Source organism: Rutilus rutilus, assembly GCF_951802725.1.
Source record: "Rutilus rutilus genome assembly, chromosome: 13".
NCBI lineage: Eukaryota > Metazoa > Chordata > Actinopteri > Cypriniformes > Leuciscidae > Rutilus > Rutilus rutilus.
This window is the reverse complement of record NC_140218.1, coordinates 6,017,977-6,040,196: the sequence shown is the minus strand read 5'-3', so window position 1 is coordinate 6,040,196 and position 22,220 is coordinate 6,017,977. Positions and strand designations below refer to the sequence as shown.

General features: G+C 44.5%; 1 protein-coding gene across 1 annotated transcript in view; it reads right to left on the bottom strand.

Moving 5' to 3' along the window:
- LOC311302627 (uncharacterized protein) overlaps nt 1-22,220 on the bottom strand; it is a 30,412-nt gene that overhangs the window by 3,556 nt on the left and 4,636 nt on the right. The window contains exons 5-6 of the mRNA XM_084428625.1: nt 5,309-5,609; nt 4,762-4,857 (exon numbers count right to left, since the gene is read on the bottom strand). Coding sequence (XP_084284751.1) covers nt 4,762-4,857; nt 5,309-5,609 — 397 coding nt within the window. The remainder of the gene's footprint in view (nt 1-4,761; nt 4,858-5,308; nt 5,610-22,220) is intronic.

Sequence of the window (22,220 nt, the reverse complement as noted above, 5' to 3'; positions counted from 1 at the left end):
AAAATGACCTGCTCCTCGTCCTCCCTGATCTTGCGCAAGGTCTGCGCAAGAAGGCTCACTGGGGGAAACGCATATTTGCGGAGGCCCCGCGGCCAGCTGTGCGCCAGTGCATCCGTGCCGAGCGTGCCCTCGGTCAGGGAATGAAACAGGTCGCAGTGGGACGAGTCGTGGGAGGCAAACAGATCTACCTGAGCGTCCCCGAACTGATCCCAAATCAGCTGGACCGACTGGGGATGGAGTCGCCATTCTCCAGCGAGAGGCCGAACTCGAGACAGCTCGTCGGCCGCCTGGTTCAGGTGTCCCGGAATATAAATGGCTCGAAGCGACCTCAGATGCTTCTGACTCCATATGAGGAGGTGGCAGGCGAGTTGCAACATACGGTGGGAGCGTAGACCACCTTGACGGTTGATGTACGCTACTGTGGCGGTATTGTCTGATCGGACTAGTACGTGTTGACCCTTGAGCAACGCCCGAAAGCGGTGCAGGGCAAGGCATACGGCCAGCAACTCGAGGCAATTGACATGCCAAAGGCGCTGGGGTCCTGTCCAGGAGCCCGCGGCAGCATGTCCATTGCACATGGCACCCCAGCCCGTGGTGGAGGCATCTGTTGACACAACAACATGCCTGGAAGCTCGTTCAAAAGGCACTCCGGCCCATAGAAAACTGAGGTTCGACCACGGGGTGAAGGTCTGATGGCAGGTCGGAGTCGCTGGGACTCGGAGCGTGCCGTGTTGCCATGCCCACCTCGGGACTCGATCGCGAAGCCAAAGCTGAAGCGGTCTCATATGAAGCAAACCGAGCGGCGTTACAGCGGCTGCGGATGCCATATGCCCCAGGAGCCTCTGAAAACATTTCAGTGGGACCGCACTCTTGCCTTCGAACTGACGAAGACAAGTCAGCAGTGACTGCGCGCGCTCGCTCGTAAGCTGCGCGGACATGGCGACCGAGTCGATTTCCATACCGAGAAAAGAGATCCTCTGCACTGGGCAGAGTTTGCTCTTCTCCCAGTTGACCCGAAGGCCCAGACGAGCTAGGTGCCGGAGCACAAGGTCCCTGTGTTCGCAAACCTGATCTCGAGAGTGAGCTAGAATCAGCCAGTCGTCGAGATAGTTCAGGATGCAAACCCCGTGTTCCCGGAGAGCAAACCGAAGAAACGGTCTGTGTCGAGGAAGAATGGAGACATGAAAGTAGGCGTCCTTCAGGTCGATCGCTGCAAACCAATCCTGTGGCCGTACGCATTCGAAAAGGCGTTTGGCCATGAGCATCTTGAACGGCAGCCTGTGAAGGGAGCGGTTCAAGACGCGCAGGTCCAGGATAGGTCGTAATCCACGGCATTTCTTCGGTACAATGAAGTAGGGGCTGTAGAAGCCGGACCTCATTTCGGCTGGAGGGACAGTCTCGATCGCACCCTTCGCCAGTAGGGTGGCGACCTCCGCTCTCATGATAGGGGCATTGCCACCGACCATAGTGGAGCGGACTCCCGCGCGAACTGAATCGCGTAGCCGTGCCTGATGGTTCTCGCGACCCAGCGGGACAGCCTGGGGAGCTCTAGCCAGGCCCCTAGAAACTATACCAGCGGGGTCATACGAACCACAGACGTACCGTCGGTGGTGCAGCGAGGCAAAATGACCGGCCCAGGCGAGGGTGGCATAGCGGCACGGTCATTTGCCGTGTCCAGCCAGAGGAGGCCAGGGGAGGACCAGCGTCCCACGGGGGCGTGCTCTGGCAGGGGACTGGCGACAGAGGGGGATGAGAGGAGCGTGGCCTGTGGGCGGCGCATGCTGTCATCCGAGAACTCTGTGTGCTCAGAGATGAGTGAGTCAGTTCTGTCTTTAACCACATTAGGGTGCTGCCCGTCGAGGGACGAGCAGCGGGAGTGGGAAAACCAAGGATTCGGCCCTGCTACCGTCTCCTGCACAGAACTGGGTGTCATCTCTGAGCAGCCACCCTCAGGAGCGCCGCTTGGCCTGGCGTTTAGCGAGGGGGCAGGGGATGGAGGGGGCTGTGACGCCTTCCTACGGCTTCCTCCACGATGCGACTCGGGAGCAGCGGACTGCTGGGGCCGATCGGGAGGGGCGGGAGCCGTAGGAGGGCGTCCTCGGCGGCGCGCAGGCTGAGGCACCTGTGCCGACGGCTGCGCTGCCGGAGCAGCGGGCCGCCGGGGCAGGACATGTTTTAGAGCCTCAGTCTGCTTCTGCGCAGTCGAGAACTGCTGGGCAAAGTCCTCGACTGCTCCGCCGAAGAGGCCAGCCTGGGATATGGGGGTGTCGAGGAACCTGGTCCGCTCTGCCTCCCGCATATCAGCCAGGTTGAGCCACAGGTGTCGCTCCTGGACCACACAGGTGGACATCACCTGACCCAGGGAGCGTGCGGTCACCTTCGTCGCCCGGAGAGCGAGGTCGGTGGCGGCATGCAGCTCATCAAAGAGCCCTGGGTCAGACCTCCCCTCGTGCATGTCACGCAACATCTGGGCCTGGTAGACCTGGAGTGTCGCCATGGCATGCAGTGAGGAGGCCGCCAGCCCTGCAGCTCTATAGGCCTTCGCCACAAGCGTGGAGGAGAACCTACAGGCCTTGGAGGGGTGCTTAGGGTCACTGCGGGAAGAAGCACTCTGAGGACACAGTTGCATCGCAACAGAGCGTTCAACCTGGGAAACCCCAGTGTACCCTTTGGCGGCCGCCTGATCGAGAGGAGGCAAGGCGGAGGAGGTCGCCGAGCGATCACGGGAAGACAGGGGTGCCTTCCAGGACCTCGTGACCTCCTCATGCACATCCGGGAAGAAAGGCATTGGGGTTGGACGCCGACGGGGGTCGGCGGCCGCACCCAAAAACCAATCGTCCAGCCGCGAGCGCACTGGACCAGGTGGCGGGGACCACTCTAGTCCAATGGCCGCGGCTGCCCGGGAAAGCATGGCCGTCAGCTCGGGATCTGACTCGGGCAATGCTGGCACACCCGAGGGTGGCAGCACAGCCGAACCATCACTTCCCAAGGACTCCTGCCCACCTTGAGATGCAGCGATCGACATTGAATCCTCATCTGGAGCGCCGAATGAGACCCGCGGCAAGTCAGAGGACTGTACTCGCGGAGCTCGTAGATCGGGGTGCGGATGAGGGGACTCTACTATACAGATCATTGAGTCTCGACCGTAACCGTGCGATGGGCATGTTCCCGCAGTGGGAACATGACTCATCCACAAACGCTGCCTTAGCGTGCTCGACACCCAGACACACAAGGCAGAGATTGTGCCCATCAGAATCAGAAACAAATAGACCGCAACCAGAAGTACACGGGCGAGGCATCTTTAAAAAGACGTGCACCGTGTAAGCTCTTTTAGAAAGGAGATTTCTCCGCAAATGTTGAAGCGACCAGGGAGAGAACACACACACACTGGCAAATCACTGCACAGATAAGCAGGGAATGTGCACTCGCTGGAACTCGCTGTCACACCAACACTTGGAGAGAGGCTCGTCTCGAAGAGAAAGAAATGATAACTCAGAATTGGCTGTGGAGTGAAGTAATGAACTTGGCTCCGAAGCGAAAACATATCTGCATGTTGCCAGCGCACTTCCTTATATACCCCCAGGGTGGGGCGGAGTTACGCTATGCAAATTCCGCAGACCCATGGCATTTCATTGCCATTGGCTCGTTTTTATATACTCGAAGATGATAGGCTTTCTAAGCGAAACCCCATTCGTCGTCATCCGACGTAACTCGGAGTGACAACGAAAGGGAACTAGTGTTATCTAGACACAGCACGTAAAAAGGACATGATGATTTTCCAGATTTTTCTCAGTGTTAGTCTGCCTAATTCAAGCCACATCTACTGCCTTCTGCCATCTCTCACATTTCAAAATTAATACAATTAATAAACACAGACGAAAATAAATTATGCCTCTTGCGCCCGACGCAAATCTAAAGTGTGTTGGTCTGAAGCAGCTTCATTACTCATAGGTGTGGTTTGGGTGTAACATGAAATAAACCAATCAGAGCATCATCTCACATTCCCTTTAAGAGCAGGCGCGCTTGTTCCAACATGTCTTACAGTTTTTAAATCAATATATTGTCTTATCTGAATGAGCAGTCAGGGTGATTTTCAGCAAATCACCAGTTTTGGAGCAAATATTATGGGTTATATATACATATATAACCCATATAACCCATAACCCATATAGCCATAAAACCCATATTGATTATGGTTTATATGGGTTATATATCTATATATATTTCAGTGACAATTAATTTTTTTGTATTTTCACAAACTACGCATAAATGCAGCACATGCTGCTGACATATTATTGTAGCAGAGTTTGTGCTGAATACAGTGTAATCAGACTTTAGCCATGAAAATGTCACAAGTAACAGAAATAAGCACAAATGTCAGAGCATGTCAGAACACCTCCAGGGCCAGAAAAAACCTCAGACCCCAGAGGGTTAAAATAGCATCTCAACGCACCACTGACTTTAGACAAGGTTTTTCCTGGTCTGTGGCGGAATTGTTTTCTGGAACTGCAAAATAGCACCAGGGAACGTTTACGCCGGAACACGCCTCTTTTCACTGAACCACCCCGGAAGCGCAAGTTCATTCCCGAATTTACCAGCGTGCGTTTGTGGAGGGAAAAATCTGCTGTGCGTCGGGTACAAAATAGGAATGATACATGCGTTATGTACAAAGTCAGTTGCGTTGGGTGCAAGATAGGACCCATGAGTGAAATGACCATTAGTGAAATGACCATATGAATTTGGGTTGATCGAAGCACAAACCTTTCTCAGCTCTACTGAGTGCTGGATCTCTTGAATCTTCTTCATTCTGTCCTGGATCATCTGATGAGCGTCTGTCTGTGTCTGAACCAGCTGATTCTACATACAGAGAAAAACACAGACACATTTATCACTGAATATAGCTTTGACTGTCTTATTAAAAAAACATTTAAAATGATAGTTTTTAATCTTTTAATTCATGTCTGATAGTTTTGAGGGTAACAAAATTAGCTTTTATGAGATGTAATGAAACACTATTGGATGAAGCTGTTTTAAAAAAAGGGACAGGTTCTTCAGGACACAGGAAAGAAAACATCTAGGTAACTAATGTAACCCCCATTCCCTTAAGGAGGGAACGGAGACTTAAAGTCGGACTGAACTGATGTATTGGGATCTCGCCTGAGAGCCTTTGAGTGGTAACAGAACAGGTCAATGCACAATGTGAGTGAGATTTACATCGCAAGTGAGTCTATTTACATCCAGTGGACAATAAAGATATATAAATTCAAATAAAGTTTATACAAGGATAGTTACATAATTTTTAACTCACCAGTTTGAGTGAGGTCAGTGTTTCTCCTCTTCTGCTCAGTGTTTTCCTGCTCCAGCTCAGTGTTTCTCCTCTTCTGCTCAGTGTTTTCCTGCTCCAGCTCAGTGTTTCTCCTCTTCTGCTCAGTGTTTTCCTGCTCCAGCTCAGTGTTTCTCCTCTTCTGCTCAGTGTTTTCCTGCTCCAGCTCAGTGTTTCTCCTCCTCAGCTCAGTGTTTTCCTGCTGCAGCTCTTTAATAAGATCTTCAGCCTGTTTCTCTGCTGCTTTCTGCTGTTCCTCCATCTTCAGCAGCTCAGACTGACATATCTAAACGGAGCGGATCAGATCAGTGAAGAGCTCAGTATAAACCAAGCTTGACACTGCTATTCTCTTGTCTTGTCATGGTGAGCGTGTGGTTCCCTTTCAGTCGGTCACTCCGGACATCACGACCGACGAATTGGAATCTTGCTAGAGAGGCCAATCTACTTTGAGTGTAACTAAAACGAGCCAATGCAATGCCAATGTACGAGCATATAATGAGCAGAAGGTGTATCGCATTTTAAGGTTTTCACTGAGGAGCCGAGCCGGTGAACTGAACCAGCAGGGCATAGCAGATGTGGCGACGGGACGTGACGTGAAGCACGAGGTCCGTTGCGGAATGAAGTTTGTGCACCTCCCTCATGCAGTTCCTTCAGTGCCTTGGCCTGACGGACCTGCAACCACGCCATGATGTGTATGGCAGAGGCGGCCTTGCTGGTTAAATCAAACGAGTTCTTACAGGCTTCCCTGCCAGGTGGAGTTAGGGCACAGTTGCATAGCAATGGCCCATTCCACAGTGAAAATCGACGTGTAACCCTTCAAGGGCATCATCAAGGGTGAGGGGGGGAGGAATTACCAAGACAGATTCGGGCAGTAAAAGGTGCCGTCCACGATGTAGTGAGCTCCTCAGGCACCTCCGGAAAGCAAGGTACCTCAGCGTCCCACCCCGAGAAACCAATCTTCCAGCCTCAAGGGACAATCATTCAGGCTCGGGACAATGTGGTGGGTTCCACTTGAGCCTGGCCATCTGAGCGGCCCAGAAAAGCATAGCCATCATCTCTGGATCTGACTCAGGCAATGCTATGGTTCCCGAAGTAGGCAACATAGCCGAATAGTCACCTCCAAAGAAGTCTGGCTCATCGTCCGATGCAGCGATCAACATCTGGTCATCCCCCTCTGAGGAGGATTAAATCGAGGCAGAGACACGGGGACCCAACCTCTTTGGAGGTATTGGAGTCTCAACCGCAACTCAGCGATGATCATCTTCCCGCAATGGGTGCATGACTCATCCATGAACGCTATTTGAGCGTTTTTGAAGCCCAGACACGTGACACAGCAATCGTGACCATCCCTCTGCGTCAGGTAACAACCGCATCCAGAAACACACTGGTTTAATGTCATCTTTAAAAAGACGCAAGCTCAAACCTGTGTAAGCTCTTTTAGAGAGTACTCTCTCAGTGCTGAAGCACGCAGAGGAACAGTCGCAGCGACTCAGACAGGGAATAGTGCAGTTTGTCATGTGCTTCACTGTTTAAAGGCGCCCTCTCACACAGCGCACCCGACCAGCTGTGAAAACAGCCTTTTTGCTCAGTGAACTGGCAAACAAACAAAGAGGAAATCGGCCCCGCTGCAGCACCCTAGAGAGCAGACATAAACCGCTCAGCTCGATGCACCTTCTGCTCATTATATGCTTGTGCCACGATGCTGCGCAGCTGATAGCAAGTATCGCATTGTGATATGCATTGGCTCATTTTAGTTACACTCGAAGTAGATTGGCCTCTCTAGCCAAATTCCAATTCGTCGGTCACTAACCTGACGTCAGGAGTGAGCAACTAAAAGGGAACCACAGGCTCACCATGACAAGACAAGAGAATAGCAGTGTCAAGCTTGGATTATACTGGCCATGTCCGCACAAGCACGAAAGTTCCTGTGCAAAAAATTATGTAATCACGGTGCGGGCGGGCGGTCGTGTGTGTTGAGAGCATGAGACCGCATTTCACGTGGTGGTGTGCACGGCATTGTTTGTAACCTTGTAAAAAAAAAAAATTTACTTTCTGCTTGCGAAGATACACAACTTTGAGCCGATTCTGTCCGAGCAGGATCGTTGTCTACCATCAGACACCCAGTTTGTCCAAATTAATGTCTTACATTTACATAAAGTGCCTACAATAGCAGAAATATGCCTTTTTAATGAAAATAAAGATCCATGATTAAGAAAATATTTAAGAGATTGCTGTTATTAATTAAGTTTTATTAGGGTGACCAATCGTCCTGTTTTCCTAGGACATGTCCTGTTTTCACGTCCTGTCCTGGCCGTCCTGGCTGTTTTTTATAAAGTGATGAAAATGTCCTGGTTTTCATTATTTTTCATTGGGCCATTAAGCCTTTGCACACAAAAAATGAAACCGGCTTCGGCTAAAGCTTGGTTAAAGCTAGGTTTATACTCGATGCGTCCGCACGAGCGCAAAGGTGCGCGCGGCAAAAATGACGTCATTGCGGTGTGGTTAGTCGTGCGCGTTGGGTTCGCAAGACCCCATTTCGCTTGGCGGTGTGCACGGCTTTTTTTGTAACGACGTGCGCGGCTCCGCATCCGAAGATGAACGACTTCGAGCCGAATCTGGCCGAGCTCGAACTTTTTTACAGAGATTAGGTGTCCCTAAAGAACCCGCATATGTCTATGCACGTATCTAACAGTAGTTCCGCATTACATTAATTAATTAGCACGCGAGTTTTATTTATTTTTATACTGTATTCTCCGTGTAAATCCATGCACCGAACCGTGACGCACGTACCGAACGTACATTCAACACGAATACACGTAGGCCTACCGTTCCTCCCCTAATAGGTATCGGATCATAGGTATCGGATATATTTTTTTCTCCCCTCCGATATCCGATCTAGCGTTCTGGGCCAGTATCGGCACGATACCGATGCCGTGGATCGGATTGGGACATCCCTAGTAACCGAGTACGTTCTCTTACGAGAGGTTCTCTCGTATTGCGTAAGTTGCTTACGCTACGGGAACCCTTTGTCAACGCTGTGCGCGCCGAGCATCCAGTGCATGAGTCCCAGGGTAACCGGGGAAAACCACATGCTGGACCAGGTGGCCAGCGGAGAAACGGGCCAGCGCATGTAATAAGCACTTTATATAAGAATAGAGCGGCACTGCCGGTCTATGTGTAAATGTAGACAATGCGGCCAGCAGCGCGGGCCAGCACAGTACATAAGCACATCATAGGGAGAATAGAGCGGTCTCGCCGGTCTATGTATAGAGAGAATAATCTCCAGCGCAACTGAGAGGAGGATAGGAGGCCAGCGGCGCAGGCCAGCACCAGTACACAGGCGCATGACGGGGGAAAAAATACAGAGTGGCTCAGCCGGTCTGTATACAGAGAAACTATTCCCTTAGTGCCATTTACCAGAAATACTAGCAGTACATGAACGTAGTCTGCACATGAGCGACTGGGCAGAACATGCATATCACTTATACTGACAACAGTTTAGCCTGCAAGGCGGGAACTTCCAGGTTATAAAACCTCACGAATGTAGATGGGGAGGCCCAGCCCGCCGCCATACAAATATCGTGAATAGAAATTCCGCTGGACCAAGCCCACGACGAGGCCATGCCTCTAGTGGAATGAGCTCTGATGCCCATAGGGCACTGCAGGTGTTTGGAGGCGTAGGCTGCTGCGATAGCGTCCACTATCCACATGGACAGGCTCTGTTTCGAGGCGGCGAGACCTCTGGTGCGCCCACTAAACGAAACAAAGAGCTGCTCTGAACACCTAAAGGTGGCGGAACGCGTGATGTAAACTCTCAGCGCCCTGACGGGGCATAAGAGGTTATCACTGTCCTCGCTATCGGATGCTGGCAGAGCCGACAGGGAGATGATCTGCGCCCTAAAGGGGGTGCCAATCGCTTTGGGGATGTAACCGTGTCTCGGTTTGAGGATGACTTTGGAGTCATTTGGTCCGAACTCGAGACATGCGGGGCTAACAGATAGCGTGTGTATATCCCCCGCGCATTTTACTGAAGACAGGGCTATCAGAAAAACAGTTTTGAGCGAAAGGTATTTCAAATCAACGGATTCTAGCGGTTCAAAGGAAAAAGCTTTCAGGGCCTCCAGGACCAAAGAAAGATCCCAAATAGAATAGAATAGAATAGAATAGAATTCAACTTTATTGTCATTGCACGTCACAAGTACAAGCAACGAAATGCAGTTTGCATCCATCCAGAAGTGCTTTAGCAAGAATATAGATATATTACAAAATATAGATATATTTTAGATATGTTACAATGTACACGGTATGAAGGAATGTTATGAGTGCTATAACTATAAGTATATACAGGCTATACTGTAGTAAGTGTACAAGCTATGTACAGGCTATAAACAGGTTATACGTATGGATATAAATAAAAGACTATAACAGACTATAAATATACAATATGCAAGTATTAATAACAGCTGTAGAACTATAATTATTGTATTGTATTGTACAGCATGGTTGTCTATACAGTATTTACAGTAAGATATATATGAATAATTTATACAGTAGTAATATTAAAGTGCATGTGGCTGTAAGTGGTGGTCCAGCCACTGTGTATGAGTGTGTATGAGGATACTGGGGTTTTTTTTGTCCATTGTGTGTATGTTCAGTTATGGGTTGTTGTCAGTGGTTGTGAGAGTGCGTGTATGTTCAGTCTATGAGTTTTAATGTGGGTGAGATGTCAGGAGGCAGAATTCCAGAGTCTGACAGCTGTAGGATAGAAGCTGTTCCGGTACCTGGTGGTCTTAGTCCGGAGGCTCCTGTAGCGCCTCCCAGAGGGCAGGAGGGTGAAGAGTCTGTGTGCTGGGTGACTGGGGTCTTTGATGATTTTCCCGGCCCTTCTCAGACACCGCTTCCTATAGATGTCCTCTATGGAAGGAAGTGGTGCTCCAGCGATGCGCTGGGCGGCTTTCACCACCCTCTGCAACGCCTTCCGGTCCGAGGCAGAGCAGCTCCCATACCAGACTGTTATACAGTTGGTCAGGATGCTCTCGATGGTGCAGCGGTGGAAGTTCACCAGGATGTCTGAGGACAGGTTGTTCTTCCTCAGAGTCCTCAAGAAGAAGAGGCGCTGGTGAGCCTTCTTGACCAGCTTGGAGCAGCTGGTCGTCCAGGTGAGATCCTCTGAGATGTGGACTCCCAGGAACTTGAAGCTGTTCACACGCTCCACAGCCGTCCCCTTGATGTGGATGGGTGGATGTGGGTCAGCATTCCTCCTGAAGTCCACGATGAGCTCTTTGGTCTTCTCGGTGTTGAGCAGCAGGTTGTTGGTGTCGCACCACTCAGCCAGACGATCCACCTCCTCCCTGTAGGCGGCCTCATTGCTGTCTTTAATGAGGCCGATCACCGTGGTGTCATCTGCAAACTTAATGATGGTGTTGGAACCATCGACAGGTCTGCAGTCATGGGTGAGGAGGGAGTAGAGGAAGGGACTCATCACACAGCCTTGTGGTACACCGGTGTTCATTGTGATGATGGATGAACAGTGGTTATCCAGCCGGACATGTTGGGGCCGGCAGGTCAGGAAGTCCAGTAACCAGTTGCACATGAGGGAACTGATGCCTAGGTCTGTGAGTTTCCTGATGAGTTGTGAGGGGATGATTGTGTTGAACGCTGAACTGAAGTCTATAAACAGCATTCTGGCGTAGGTGTTTTTATTGTCCAGGTGTGAGAGGACAGTGTGCAGCGCTATGGAGACTGCATCCTCTGTGCTCCTGTTCTGACGGAATGCAAATTGGTGGGGGTCCAGGGTGGGGGGGAGACAGGATTTGAGGTGTGCTAGGACCAGCCGCTCTAAGCACTTTGTGATGATTGGGGTGAGGGCTACCGGGCGGTAGTCGTTGAGGCTTGATGGGTTGGAGTTTTTGGGTATCGGAACGATGGAGGTGGATTTGAAGCAGGCCGGTACCACAGCATGGGCCAAGGACAGATTGAATATCTCCGTCAGCACTCCTGCCAGCTCCACTGAACACGCTCTGAGAACACGGCCAGGGATGCCATCAGGACCTGCAGCCTTGTGGACATTAATCCTGCTCAGCACCGCTCCTACATCAGTGGGGGAGAGAGTCAGTGGTTGGTGGTCTGGAGTCACCTCTGCCTTAGTTGCAGTTGTTGTATTCCCCCGCTCAAAACGAGCATAGAAGTTGTTGAGCTCGTTGAGGAAGGGGACATCAGAGGATGCGGGGGAGGGTTTGATGGTCCTGTAGTCTGTGATGATCTGGAGACCTTGCCACATACGTCGGGGATTGGAGTTGGAGAAGTGTTCTTCTACCTTCCCTTTGTAGTGGTGTTTAGCATTTTTGATGCCCCTCTTCAGTTTGGCCCTGGCTGCACTGTAAGCCTGTGCATCCCCTGACCTGAAGGCGGTATTGCGGGCCTTCAGTAGGAGACGAACATCTCGGTTCATCCAAGGCTTCTGGTTGGGGTACATGGTGATCTGTTTCTGGGTGGTGACACTATGTGTAGTCAAGGAGATGTGGTCCAGTACAGATGTGGCGTACTGGTCCAAGTCTGTGTGGATGAACATATTCCAGTCTGTGTTTTTGAACCGGTCCTGGAGCACAGCATCTGTCCCCTCTGGCCACACTTTTACTGTCCTCACAGTGGGTTTCACACGTTGGATGAGTGGTGAGTACCGAGGTGTGAGGAACAGGGAGAGATGGTCTGATTGTCCAATGTGGGGGAGGGGTGTTGCTTTGTAGGCTCCAGACATGTTGGAATAAACATGGTCCAAAGTTTTGTCTCCTCTGGTGTGACAGGAGACATGTTGGTGGAATCTGGGAAGGACTGTCTTTAAATTGGAGTGGTTGAAGTCACCAGCAACAATAAAAGCAGCCTCAGGGTGTTTAGTTTGGTGTTTGCTAATGGCTGTGTAAAGTTCTTTCATAGCTAACTTAGCATTAGCATCCGGGGGGATATACACTGCAGTGAGTATGATGGAAGTGAGCTCTCTGGGGAGATAATAAGGTCTGCATTTGACCATTAAAAACTCCACATTGGGTGAGCAGTGACTCTCGGTAGTGGCAGAGTTTATGCACCAAGCATTGTTGATATAAATGCACAAACCTCCACCTCTGGTCTTGCCGGAGTCGTCTGCTATCCTGTCGGCTCGGTGTGTGTGGCGTCCTGCTAACTCAATAGCATTGTCCGGGCAGCTGTTGTTTAGCCATGTTTCGGTGAAAATCATGACATTTGAGTCCATAATCCGTCTGTTGTTAGTGATGGAGAGCCGTATTTCGTCTATTTTGTTTGCCAGAGAACGGACATTGGCGAGGAAAATGCTGGGTAAAGGGAGCCGGTGTGGTGTTAGCTTTAGCTTAGCTCGTAGCCCTCCGCGCCTACCCCGCCTTTGTTTACGTTCTCGGCGCCGTCTGCGTGCACTTCCGCCCGGCCGGGAAGAGTGAGCAGCCTCCGATGTTCTGGAGATCTCTGGGATGAGGCGGAGATCGGCGATAAAACTATTGGAGTTTTGAGTCCAAATGTTCATAAGCTCCTGTCTGTTGTAGATCAGCAACGAACAGCAATTCGGGATGAATAATCCAGTCAAAAGTAGATAAAAAAACGCTAAAAAACAAATTCTAGAGAGACGCTGAGCCTCGCGTTGTTCACGCGCCGCCATCTTGGTTGTTATAGGAATAGGAACCGAGGGGGGCCGCGGGGGATACATCCGTCCGGCTCCTCTAAGGAAACGGATTATGAGCTTGTTCCTTCCTATCGCATGGCCGCGCGTCATCACCGCGAACGCTGCAATAGTCAAGTCAAGTCAAGTCAAGTTTATTTATATAGCGCTTTTCACAATACAGATTGTATCAAAGCAGCTTCACAGTATTAAATTAAAATAATACATCATAATACATACAACAAACAATGTTTGTTTCTAGTGGAAAACGTCCACGTTTGGTAATGCTGATCAATAGTATTGTTGATTGATTCATTAAATTAAATATACCCAAATATCCCTAACTGAGCAAGCCAAAGGCAACAGTGGCAAGGGACCGAAAAACTCCATCAGGTGACCTAATGGAGAAAAAAAAAACCTTGGGAGAGCCCAGGCTCAGTTGGGGGCCAGTTCTCCTCTGGCGTTTATTAACTAGAGGTCGGATTTAACTGTAAAATTTTAAAGTATTATATGAATGCCTGGCTGAAGAGATGCGTCTTTAATCTAGTTTTAAACTGGGAGAGCGAGTCTGAGCAACGAACAGTATCAGGAAGACTATTCCAGAGTTTTGGAGCTAAATATGAAAATGCTCTCCCTCCTTTGGTGGACCTAGATATCCTAGGTATGACCAAAAGCCTTGAATTTAGTGATCTTAAAGAGCGCGATGGATTATAGGGCGATAGAAGATCCATTAAATAGACTGGAGCTAAGCATTTTGGACTAACTGTAGCTTGTTTATTAAGGATGCAGGACAACCGGCTAATAAAGCATTACAGTAATCTAGTCTCGAGGTCATGAATGCATGAACTAACTTTTCTGCATCAGAAACTGATAGCATGTTACGTAGCTTAGCAATGTTTCTAAGGTGGAAAAAGGCTGTGCTTGTAACATATGAAATATGATTTTCAAAAGACAGGTTGCAGTCTAGAATAACACCCAGGTCTTTTACTGTAGAGGATAAAGTAACAGGACATCCTACTATGTTAACCCTCTGGGGACCAATGTGTTTTTGGGGCCCTTGAGATGTTCTGACATGCCTTGACATTTGTGCTTTTTTCAGTTATTTATAAACATGTTAATGGCAAAGGTGTAAATTCACTCTATATAGCACAAACAGGGCTACCATAATATGCCAGCAACATGTATGTAGATGTTTGTATTTTTAAGAGAATAATGTTTATGCGTGGTTATTGGAAAAAATAAAAATGAAAGTTGCTGAAATAAGACCACAAAACACATACTAAATATATGTCCACAAGACTTTTGACTAATGGATGTTGTCGCTTCGAGTTCTGGCTTCAAAATGATCTGAAAATAGTCTTGCTTTATCGTTCACATAAAACAATACATTGATTTAAATTGTGTAAAACAGGTTTTGATTGGAAAGCCAATATGCGAGGGGGGCGTGAAGGAGGAGTAGTTTACACCTGAGAATACAATGTCCCACCCACTCTGCATAATGAGCCATTCATTCAGGTGTGACACTGACTGAGCCACAATGCAAGGACAAAAGATATATTTAGAAGAAGACTTATATTGACCATTTAAGATTTTGCATACATCTATCTTGTAAATCTGTTTTGCTATTTTATTAAAAAGGTTACAATTACAACAATAATTACAATTACAATTTCAACAATATTTCAAGTGTACTCTTTCTTTGTAAAAAAAAAAAAAGATTATAGGCCTACATTTTATCATATGTATTCATTAGTTTGAATATAGCCAACATTGGAACATCTAACATCTTAGTCTATGACTTTATTTTTGACAAAAATAGTATTATATATATATATATATATATATATATATATATATATATATATATTAGGGCTGTCAAAAGATTAATCACGATTAATCCATCCAAAATAAATACACCAAAATAAAAGTATATATCAATACACACACATGCTTGTATTTATATTTAAGAAAAATGTGTAATTTATATATAAAAAAATTATATTTATATATAATATAAATTAGATATAAATATATACAGTATATGTATGCAAATATTTCTTAATTATATACATGCATGTGTGTGTATTTATATATACAAAATTATTATACACAGTACACACACATATATTATGTAAACACAAACTTTTATTTTGGATGGATTAATCGTGATTAATCTTTTGACAGCCCTAATATATATATATATATATATATATATATATATATATATATATATATATATATATATATATATATAACATATGAGCAGAAATTGCTAAACAAAAGCTTATTTGATGTGGCAGTATATACTACAGTAAAAACTGTACCCAAATCTAGTCAACAAAATGTTGTCTTTCATATTTCGCCTGACTGTAACGTTGTTTTTATGAAATATTAGGGCATATAAATGTTAATTTGCAGTTTAATACGTTGCTTAAAGCAAAGACATTTTAATTCAACATATTTTAGTCGATTTTTACTCATCTCAGTAGGCTATAGCAAAGCATTTTAGTTGATTAAAGCGGTTTATTCTTTCACACACAGACACGCGATTCATATTTAGGCTAAACAGTCTTTACAAATATTTACCCTTCATTCATCTCACAGAAACGCGATTCATATTATAGAAATGCGATTCATCTTTTTGCAGTTTACATAGGCCTACACTAACGTTATTCCATAACGTTATTCCACATTAACACTTGAGAAAAGATAACAGCCTACCTCACTCCTCAGCGCAGTAGCGGTTTTAGGCACGGGCGAACCGGGCAATCGTCCGGGGCGGCATTTTTGGGGGGGCAGCACCGCCGGCACGAGCAGAAAAAAAAAATCTGCGCCGCGAAGCGGGTTTCTATTATCTATCATTCACTGTGTGGGGAATTGGCAAATTTGCGCACCTGGTTGCTGAGAAGATGCCGTGCACAGAAGCTGTTTGTTTGAGAAGGGGAAAGGGGAGGAGGCGCAGAGGCGCGGATGACAGTTCACCTCTGAGTCTCTCCCAAATGGAACGGACAAGAGGGGGGATCCATATAGTTATCGAAGTCAGTCACACCTCGACTTTCTTCTAAATAACGCACATTTCATTCATAATATTATAAATACGGGCCTCTATATTTCCTGCACATTTTTGTTTTTCTGAATGGTCTGAATGGCTAATAAAATTAGGTAATACAAAACGATTACTTGGTCACCACCACCAAGGTGAATTGGTTTAGTCTTGACTTCTGGTCGTGACTCGTGAGCGTGAGTGACAGTTATGGGGGGATCAGGGGATCTGTTGATTGCATAGACAGTGGTTGATTGTCGATGTCGAGTGCCAAATAAGAGATGGACAAGAAAGGTCAAAGCCATTAGGTTCCCAATTTAGAAACGAGCGAAAGATAAAGGTATGCAACTATCTTTTCTCTATATGATTACGGTATCCATGTCATGAATGAAGGGGTAATATTAATTGGTGGGTATAACTTTTATTTGTTAGCCTTTTTGCTATGATTCTTGCTATGCTTAATAATAATTCGTTTTTAACTCAAACACGAGATCTAATTTCACCATAATATTGTTACTACACTGCAAAAATGCTTTTCTTACTTAGTATTTTTGTCTTGTTTCCAGTCCAAATATCAAACATTTCTTATTTTATTAAAGTAGTCAAATTACATAAGATATTAAGTCTTGTTTTCTGGGGAAATAAATAAAAATAAATTCTCGAAAGGGGTCTCGCCCAGGGTGTAATTCAATGTAGAACCGCCACTGCCTCAGCGGGATCTATTGCTCCTCATATCAGCACTGTTCTGAGGAACCTTTTCTCCATAAGGTAGGCTTTATTATGCCTCACTCGCGACGCGCTGTGTTTACAGCTGATGTGGGAGTTTCACAGGTTTGAAATGGTTCTCAGTATTTGCGTTTGAATAGCACGCGCTCTCCGGGGCATGGTCACATTACATTTGAATGAGCTCTAATGAGCTCGATTGGAATCGCTCTCTTTTTATACAGATTACAGAAGCTGAGAATATTTGTTTTTTATATAAATTACTCCATTTAAAAGATGTGATCTCAAGCTTTATGCCTGTGGGTATGTTTGCCTGTTTGACTGAATTTTCGCGGAGTTATAGATCATTTTCGAACGCGTTTCAAATTGGAGTTTACTGACAGAGAGAGTGCAGAAATCGCATCATGTTAATTTTTCTTTATTTGGCAAAAAGCAAAACACTTTATTTTTATTGTGAGTATACAGAAAAAAAATAGAAACTGAACAGGATCGTTTGATGTATAACACGAAAATGAAAGATCAAAATGAACAGAGCATTTAGTGTTTATTTTGCATTGCTAAAAAAAAAACGAGCAAAACGCGAGGGTGCGTTTTTGGTCCCCAGAGGGTTAAAGTTGTATTGTGAGAGGTTTTGTGGGCGGTTTTTTGAACCGATAAGTAGTACCTCTGTCTTGTCTGGATTTAATAAAAGAAAATTGCGCGTCATCCAATCTTTTATATCTTTAACACACTCTGTCAATTTGGATAATTTTGCGTTTTCATCTGGCCGTGATGAAATATAGATTTGAGTGTCATCAGCATAACAATGGAAACTAATTCCATGTTTCCTTATAATATTTCCAAGTGGCAGCATATATATTGAGAATAACAGAGGGCCTAACACAGATCCCTGCGCACTCCATAGTTTACTGGAGTTATGATCGATTTTTCTCAATTTAAATTGACAAAATGGTAGCGGTCAGATAGGTATGATCTGAACCAGCTTAATGCTTGTCCTTGAACACCAGTATAATTTTGTAGTCGATCTAAGAGTATTGTGTGATCTATAGTATCGAACACAGCACTAAGATCAAGTAAAACTAGTATTGAGATACAGCCTTGGTCAGAAGCTAAGAGTAAATCATTTGTGATTTTAACGAGCGCAGTTTCAGTGCTATGATGCGATGCGGTCTGAATCCAGACTGAAACTTTTCATAGATGTCATTTTCTTGCAAGAAAGAGTATTTTAGACATAAAAGGAAGATTTGAAATGGGTCTATAATTTGCTAGATTATGTGGGTCTAATTGTGGTTTCTTAATGAGAGGTGTTATAACTGCCAGTTTAAATGTTCTTGGAACATGACCTAAAGATAAAGATGAGTTAATAATATTGAGGAGAGGCTCTTCCACTATAGGTAACACTTCTTTCAGTAGTTTAGTGGGTATAGGATCTAATAAACATGTTGTTGTTTTAGATGAAGTGATAAGTTTATTTAACCCTATGGGGTCGACAAACGCACCGGCGCGTTTTGCTGGATTTTCTTCACATTGTAGCACTTTAAACTTAAATTACTCCGTCATTTATGGACATACAGAAAAAATAAATATAAAAAAAGAATCTGTGATATTTCTACTTTTGTATGTGTCCACTTACAATCAAATCAAAACACTGTGCTTTTGTAAAATAAAGAAAATAAACAGGGTGTGCGTTCTGCCTCTCCGTCGCGGTGAACTTTTTTTCTTGAGCACGTCTATAAACTGAAACAAAACTCAGCGAATACTTGTCACACATTTATGAGCCATATACTTTTATAAACATTTAAGTGTGTACTTTTAAATGATCGGATTCAAACTGAAAACAAATATTCTCTGTTTAAGTAATTAGTATAAAACCAACAAGATGTCCAGCTTCTCAAACGCTTCCTAATTACTTTTAATTAGACCACGCCTACTCGCGCAAAAGATATTCACATGCAAATCTCCACATGGAACGCTAACGTGCTCATTACCTCAACAACAAAACACCAAAACACTTCATCAGTCTCTGCTTTTCGTCGAGATTGAAAGACGCGCCGTGAGCTTACATTGGCTTTACCCCAGAAGAAGAAGAATGCGATTTGAAGACAAGAAAGATGTAAGGTAAGAAATTCTTACATATTAGTTTGTTATTGTTGCATACATTTCACATTGCAGTTGAACTGTTGCTAGATATATGGTGAATATTGTAATATTTAGACCCGTGTTTACTGTTACTGTGTTTGTGGATATCTGCTCAAACGTAGATATGTATATGGTAACCATAATGTTTTATATTTGAGCGCGATCGCGTTTGAATGTATCATATTTTGGATCGCGATCGCGTTTGAATGCATCATATTTTGGATCGCGATCGCGTTTGAATGTATCATATTTTAGAAAAGCAAAACGCTCCAAACGGCTTCATGTTTTTACTGTTATCTCATTTCATATCATCATAACGAATGGAAACATTTGAAGTAACATGATAATCAATATATTTTTCTCTAGCTTAGTTGTTACTGAAATATTTTGGAAGATTTATAGGCTGCTATGGTTATTGTTATTATTTTATGCAGCACTGCGCATAGTCTATGCCTACAAGGCACAACAAACCTGGTGTTCATTTAATTATTGTTGGAAACATTTGTGTGTGTGTGTGTGTGTATTCTGTAAATTTTAAAAAGCAATTTTAACCAGAAAAATCTAAAATGTTTTACCAAAATCGTGCAGGCCTTTCTCTTGATATCAGTATGTTCACTTTTTTTTTTTTTTCAGGGCCCAGATGCCACTCCTGCTGACTTCAACATTCACATGAGTCTCTGAACATGAACATGGTAAAGTGAAAATCAAACACCTTGGAAATGAAAGGTATGTACAATGTTTTTAGGAATGGCACAAAGGTCTCTGTCTTTGGATAATTGGTTATCTTTGGATTATGTTGTGTTGTAAATAAATCAAACAATCTAAAAGCCATTCTTTTTTAAATCTCCTCATTCTTTGTGAAAGGTTGCTCAGAATGATAGGGGCCTGATAGCTCCTAATAGGGCAGTTAGAGGAGGGTCTTTGTCTTTCTCAGGTGTGGAAAGCTTACATATTAATGAGCTCCGGCATAAAGCTTTGTGGCACAAAACACGTCATAAAAATTTTAAATCAATATATTGTCTTCTCTGAATGAGCAGTCAGGGTGATTTTCGCCTGGAATTAATCCATTTTGATTAGACTGTTGATATGCTGCAACATCCTGTGGGCTTATGCAGTTGAAGGTGGTCATACTGCCTTAAAGGTCACGTTTTTCGTGTGTTTTTGAAACTTTGATTGTGTTTACAGTGTGCAATATAACATGTGTTCATGTTTTGCGTGTAAAAAACACAGTATTTTTCACACAATTTACTTATCTGTATACCGCTGTTTTCACTGTCCTAAGAATGGGCTGATGACTTCCTTGTTCTATGAAGTCCCTCCTTCAGAAATACGTAACGAGTTCTGATTGTGCCAGCGGTTCCTGTGTTGTGATTCGACAGTAGCTTAGCAGACGTTGCCCGAAAAGGTCATGCCTCTTACCATAACGTGGAGATGCATGCGCTCAGTGCCAAACAAAGGTGATTGGACTCCGGGATGAAAATAACAGCGTCTCGATGACATGGCGACAAACACACTCTACAAACGCAACTCTTCCTCTTCTCCGTGAGAGTGCAACAAGACCACGCCCCCTTTTTTGTGTATTCCTGTGGGCGGAGGTTAGTCAAAAAACTATTCTAGTGACGTCATTAAAGAAGGAAGTAGAGGGATGTAGTCCAAACTGGCCGTTCGCTGTAGGCGACTTCTGTTAAATAAAATATCTCGCTTGGCATTGAACTTAGAGCTTTAGAATTTGACAGATATTATTTATACTCTAACAACAACATTACACACTTACTAAAGTTTGAAACATGGGATCACGAAGAACGGGACCTTTAACCCTCTGAGGTCGAAAAACGCGCCGGCGCGTTTTGTTGGATTTTCTTCACATTGTAGCACTTTAAACTTAAATTACTCCGTCATTTATGGTCATACAGAAAAAAGAAATATAAAAAAAGAATCTTCGATATTTCTACTTTTGTATGTGTCCACTTACAATCAAATCAAAACATTGTGCTTTTGTAAAATAAAGAAAATAAACAGGCTGTGCATTCTGCCTCTCCGTCGCGGTGAACTTTTTTTTCTTGAGCACGTCTATAAACTGAAACAAAACACAGCGAATACTTATCACACATTTATCAGCCATATACCTTTATAAACATTTAAGTGTGTACTTTTAAATGATCAGATTCAAACTGAAAACAAATATTCTCTGTTTAAGTAATTTGTATAAAACCAACAAGATGTCCAGCTTCTCAAACGCTTCCTAATTTTTTTTAATTTGACCACGCCCACTCGCGCAAAAGATATTCACATGCAAATCTCCACATGGAACGCGAACGCGCTCGTTACCTCAAAAACAAAACACCAAAACACTTCATCAGTCTCTGCTTTTCGTCGAGATTGAAAGACGCGCCGTGAGCTTACATTGGGTTTACCCCCAGAAGAAGAAGAACGCGATTTGAAGACAAGAAAGATGTAAGGTAAGAAATTCTTACATATTAGTTTGTTATTGTTGCATAAATTTCACATTGCAGTTGAACTGTTGCTAGATATAGGTGAATATTATAATATTTAGACCCGTGTTTACTGTTACTGTGTTTGTGGATATCTGCTCAAACGTAGATATGTATATGGTAACCATAATTTTTTATATTTGAGCGCGATCGCGTTTGAATGTATCATATTTTGGATCGTTTGAAAAGCAAAACGCAACAAACGGCTTCATGTTTTTACTATTATCTCATTTCATATCATCATAACGAATTAAAACATTTGAAGTAACATGATAATCAATATATTTTTCTCTAGCTTAGTTGTTACTGAAATCTTTTGGAAGATTTATATGCTGCTATAGGTTATTGTTATTATTTTATGCAGCACTGCGCATAGCCTATGCCTACAAGGCACAACAAACCTGGTGTTCATTATATTATATATTATTGGAAACATTTGTGTGTGTGTGTGTGTGTGTATTCTGTGAATTTTAAAAGGCAATTTTAACCAGAAAAATCTAAAATGTATTCCCAAAATCGTGCAGGCCTTCCTCTTGATATCATTATGTTCACTTTTTTTTTTCTTTCAGGACCCAGATACCACTGAGTCCTGCTGACTTCAACATTCACATGAGTCTCTGTACATGAACATGGTAAAGTGAAAATCAAACACCTTGGAAATGAAAGGTATGTATGTATGTACAATGTTTTTAGGAATGGCACAAAGGTCTCTTTCTTTGGATGATTGTTTTCAATGAGTGCTTTTTTGTCATTTGTTGTGTATATTTGGATTATGTTGTGTTGTAAATAAATCCAAACAATCTAAAAGCCATTCTTTTTTAAATCTCCTCATTCTTT